This window comes from Belonocnema kinseyi, chromosome 10 (assembly GCF_010883055.1).
Source record: "Belonocnema kinseyi isolate 2016_QV_RU_SX_M_011 chromosome 10, B_treatae_v1, whole genome shotgun sequence".
In the NCBI taxonomy this organism is placed as follows: Eukaryota; Metazoa; Arthropoda; class Insecta; order Hymenoptera; family Cynipidae; genus Belonocnema; species Belonocnema kinseyi.
This window is the reverse complement of record NC_046666.1, coordinates 2,850,400-2,855,203: the sequence shown is the minus strand read 5'-3', so window position 1 is coordinate 2,855,203 and position 4,804 is coordinate 2,850,400. Positions and strand designations below refer to the sequence as shown.

Here is a 4,804-nt window from a genome sequence, read left to right as displayed (position 1 = left end):
AAATAAAAATAAAATTTCTACAAAAAAAAAAGTCAAATTTTCAAACAACGTGATGAATTTTAAACTAAAATGATGAATCTTTAACTGGAATAAATAAAATTTAAACCAACAAGATACATTTTTTTACCGACGTCAATTTTTAAACTACAAAAAAAAAAAGGATTTTTTAACGATCAAGTACAATTTTCAACTAAAAAAAGGCAATTTTTCAACAATTTAGTTGAATTTTGAACTGAAAAAGAAAAAAAAATTTACCAAAAATGTAATAATTAAATTTTCCAGTTTAAAAAAAATTAATTTTGCAAAAAAAATGCAATCAAAGTGTTGGAATTTAAAATAAAATTATGAATCTTTCAACTGGAGTAGATACATTTTAAAGCAAGAAGATTAATTTTTAAACAAGAAGATTAATTTTCAAACAAAAATATTAATTTTTTACCAAAACAGTTCATTTAAAAAAAAATACATAAATTTTCTATGAAATAGTTAAATGTGATCAATTTGCAACTAAAATTATTAATATTTAACTGGATTAAGTGAATTTTAAACCAAAAAGATTCATTTTTTACCGACGTCAATTTTTAAACAAAAAAATGATTTTTTAACAAAAAAGTTGAATTTTCAATTAAAAAAGGGCAAATTTTCAACAATTTAGTTGAATTTTAAACTAAAAAAAATCAGTTTTAAACCAAAAATGTAATAATTAAATTTCCAGTTTAAAAAAATTAATTTTGAACAAAAAGATATAATCAAAATGATGAATTTTCAACTAAAATGGTGAATCTTTAACTGGGAAAAATGAATTTTAAACCAAAAAGATCATTTTTTTTTACCGAAAATGTAAATTTTTAAACTAGAAAGTTTTAGTTTAAAAGAAAACAATTTGAAACTGAATTTTTTTACATAGAAAGCTTCGAATCTGTAGAATTTCAAAGAACTTTTCAACTTTTAACGTTACAATTTGAATCGTTCTATTTAAAAAATATTTAATTTGTAAGAGAAATTGTTTATTTTTAAATAAAATTTGAGTAATTTCAAGAGATATTTCATAGTTTTGAAAAGATTCAAAATTAATTAAAAACTTGAAATTTCTTCAAGTAATTAAAAAGAAGTGTCTTAACATTTTTGTTTAGAATTTCCAAATGCATTTGTAAATTAAACGAATTTTTCCTACAACTTTTGAAAAATCCTGAAAATAAAAAAAAAAATCCTTAAATTCTTGTATTTTCTTCTTTGATAATTTTTTTAATCTCTTAAAATCTTTTTAAATTTTCTGTAACAATTTTTGGTTCAAATCTGCAAATAATAAGTCTTCCTATTGTTATTTATAAATTCAAATTAAAAATTTGTTTTTTAATTTACAAGATTTTCTAAAAGTTGTATAAAAAATTAATTTGATTTAAAAATATATTGAAACATTTTGAAAAAAATTCAACAACGATTTTTAATTTGGAAAAATATATAATCTCTTCTAGATTTCTCAATGTTTTGAAATAAATTTTTTAAGTTTTTTAACAATGCTTAAACTATTTAAAATTAAAATAATTTAACTTCTATTTTAAAAAATTGTTTATTTAAAAAAAATTATTTTTAATTTCTTAATTTGTCTAGCTTAAAATTACTTTAAAAAATTTCAAAATAATATTTTTTTAAAGTAATTTTAAGCTAGACAAATTAAGAAATTAAAAATTTTTTAAATTAGAAGTTAAATTATTTCCATTTTAAATAGTTTAAGCATTGTTAAACAACTTAAAAAATTTATTTCAAAACATTGAGAAATCTAGAAGTGATTACATATTTTTCCAAATTTAAAATTTAAAATTTTCGAAACATTTCAATATATTTTTAAATCAAATTAATTTTTTATACAACTTTTAGAAAATCTTGTAAATTAAAAAAAAACCCTAAAATTTAAATTTTTAAATAACAATAGAAAGATTTAATAAAAATTGCAAAGATCTCAGAAAGATTCAAAAGATTTAAAACAATTTGAAAAGGTTTCAAAAGATTGTAGAATATTTTCAGAGATTCTCAAGATTTTCAAAAATCTCAGAAAAATTAAAAAAATTTCACAAGATTCGAATTAAATTCCAAAAATATAAATCCACTTTAAAATTTAAATACTCTAAATTAAAGAATCAAACAATGGACTTTAAAAAAATATAAATTTGAAAATTTTTAATGTCCATTCTTTGATTCTTTAATTTAGAGTATTTAAATTTTAACGTGGATTTATATTTTTGGAATTTAATACGAATCTTGTGAAATTTTTGAAAATCTTGAGAATCGCTGAAATTTCTTAAAATTAAATCTTTGAAATCCTTGAAATAACTCGCGGATATCTAAAATATTTGTGAAATCTAAAATCTGTCAGAAATTTTGAAATCTTTTGAAATTGTTTAAGATTTAAAAAAATCTGTTGAAGCCTTTCAAAATCTTTGGAAACCGATGCACAAAGATTCTCTAAAATCTTGAAAAAATTTTGAAATCTTCAGAATCCTTGAAATATCTTAAAATATTCTCAAATATTTAGAAATATTTTTAAGTCTCTAAAACACAATATACAGGCCTTTCTACAATATTTTAAATCCTAAAATATTTCAAATATTTGAAATCTTAATAAACTTTCGAAATATTTGTAAAGTCTTTTAAAAAATTTTTAAAATGCTCGAATTTAAAAAATCAAGATAAATGTTTAACAAGTAAATAAATAAAAAATAAAATTCAAAGTTCTGAAATAAAAATTCTGAATAATTTTCCAATTTCGCATCACCCACTTTAAAATTATTTATCAACATTATTATTAATTGAATTAAAAAAAATATAATTATTATTTAAAACCGTACCGGAATTATGTTTCCGTTTTTAAATGCTTGAATACTTTCTAAAATTTTTGAAATCATTCTCGAATTTAAAAAATCAAGATAAATATTTAACAAGTAAATAAATAAAAAATAAAATTCAAAGTTCTGAAATATCAACATTATTATTAATAAAATAAAAAAAAAAAATATAATTATTATTTAAAACCGTACCGGAATTATGTTTCCGTTTCTGCACTTGCTCCTGCAATTCCAGTTTATCCTGTTCCTTCTGCCTCTCAGCCTCGAGATCCATTAAATTTTGGGTCGCAACTTCCAGCTCAACTGCACAAGCCTGACCCTGATGGAAGGGATCGGCTCTTTTCTGTTCCAAAACGGTCACCAAATCGAGGAGATTGTGCTCCAGAGCGATGCTCGTTGGTGTCTTGTTAAATTTACTCCCTGCGTTCGGATCAGCCCCATATTCCAATAAAACTTGGATCACTTCCATGTTCTGTTTCTCCACTGCCCAATGTAGAGGTGTCATTTTCAGCTGGAAAATAATCATTTCCGGTACATTTTATTTTTTTTTTTTTTGCATTTCGCGATTCTAGGAAAAAAAAAAGTGTCTACACATAATCCTGGAAAGAAATTTCGTGTCAATTCCAAGTTTTTTTTTTTACAAGTTTTTCAAAGGTATAATTTTTAATAGTAGAGAGCCATTAAAATATTTCGCAATTTTTTATACAAATATGTATTATATTTTGGATAATAAATATAAATCTTTTTACCAAAAACGTCAATTTTTCAGTAAAATACATACATCTTCAATTGAATTTTCAACTAGTGACAGATTTTCAATCACATAGTTCAAGTTTGAACTAAAAACGATGAATTTTCAACTGAAAATGAAATAATTACATTACCAGTTTACAAAAAAAAATTAATTTGGAAAAATATTCAATCAAAATGATGAATTTTCAACTTAAATGATGAATCTTTAACTGGAATTAATAAATTTTAAACCAAAAAGATACATTTTTTACCGAAAAGATAGACTTTTTTTACTGAAAATAGAAATTTTTAAACAAAATAAATAAATAATGTAATAATTAAATTTTCAGTTAAACAAAAATTAATTTTGTAACAAAAAAAAAATCAATCAAAGTCATGAATTTTCAACTAAAATGATGAATCTTCAACTGGAATAATGTATTTTAAAGCAAAACTAAATAACTTTAAAGCAAAACTAAATAACTAAATTTTCAGTTAAATAAAAATTAATTTTGTAACAAAAAGAACAAACAAAATCAATCAAAGTCACGAATTTTTATCTAAAATGATGAATCTTCAACTGGAATAGATGTATTTTAAAGCAAAAATATTAATTTTGAATAAAAAATATGAATCTTTTTACCGAAAACGTCAATTTTTCAGTAAAATACACACATCTTCAATTGAATTTTCAACTAGTGACAAATTTTCAATCACATAGTTCAAGTTTGAAATAAAAACGATAATTTTTTAACTAAAAATGATAAAAAATAATTATTAAATTTTATATTATTATTAAATATTATTTAGATTATTTAGATTATTATATTAAATAGTATATTAGATATTATTAAAATAATTTAAAAAATAATTCCTAGTTTAAAAAAATAATAATTTTGCAAAAAAAATTTAATCAAAATGAATTTTTAACTAATATTATTAATCTTTAACTAGAATAAATAAAATTTAAACCAAAAAGATACATTTTTTACCGAAAAGATAGACTTTTTTTACCGAAAATAGAAATTTTTAAACAAAATAAATAAATAATGTAATAATTAAATTTTCAGTTAAATAAAAATTAATTTTGTAACAAAAAAAAAGCAATCAAAGTCATGAATTTTCAACTAAAATGATGAATCTTCAACTGGAATAGATGTATTTTAAAGCAAAAATATTAATTTTGAATAAAAAATATGAATCTTTTTACCGAAAACGTCAATTTTTCA

The 4,804-nt window shown here is 20.3% G+C and overlaps 1 protein-coding gene across 4 annotated transcripts in view; it reads right to left on the bottom strand.

The window, feature by feature from the left end:
- The window catches only part of LOC117181741 (ankyrin-3-like), a 61,573-nt gene that overhangs the window by 25,833 nt on the left and 30,936 nt on the right, over positions 1 to 4,804 (bottom strand). For all 4 annotated transcript variants that reach the window (XM_033374702.1, XM_033374705.1, XM_033374704.1 and 1 more), the window contains exon 5: positions 3,036 to 3,354. In XM_033374702.1, the coding sequence (XP_033230593.1) occupies positions 3,036 to 3,354 (319 nt within the window). The remainder of the gene's footprint in view (positions 1 to 3,035; positions 3,355 to 4,804) is intronic.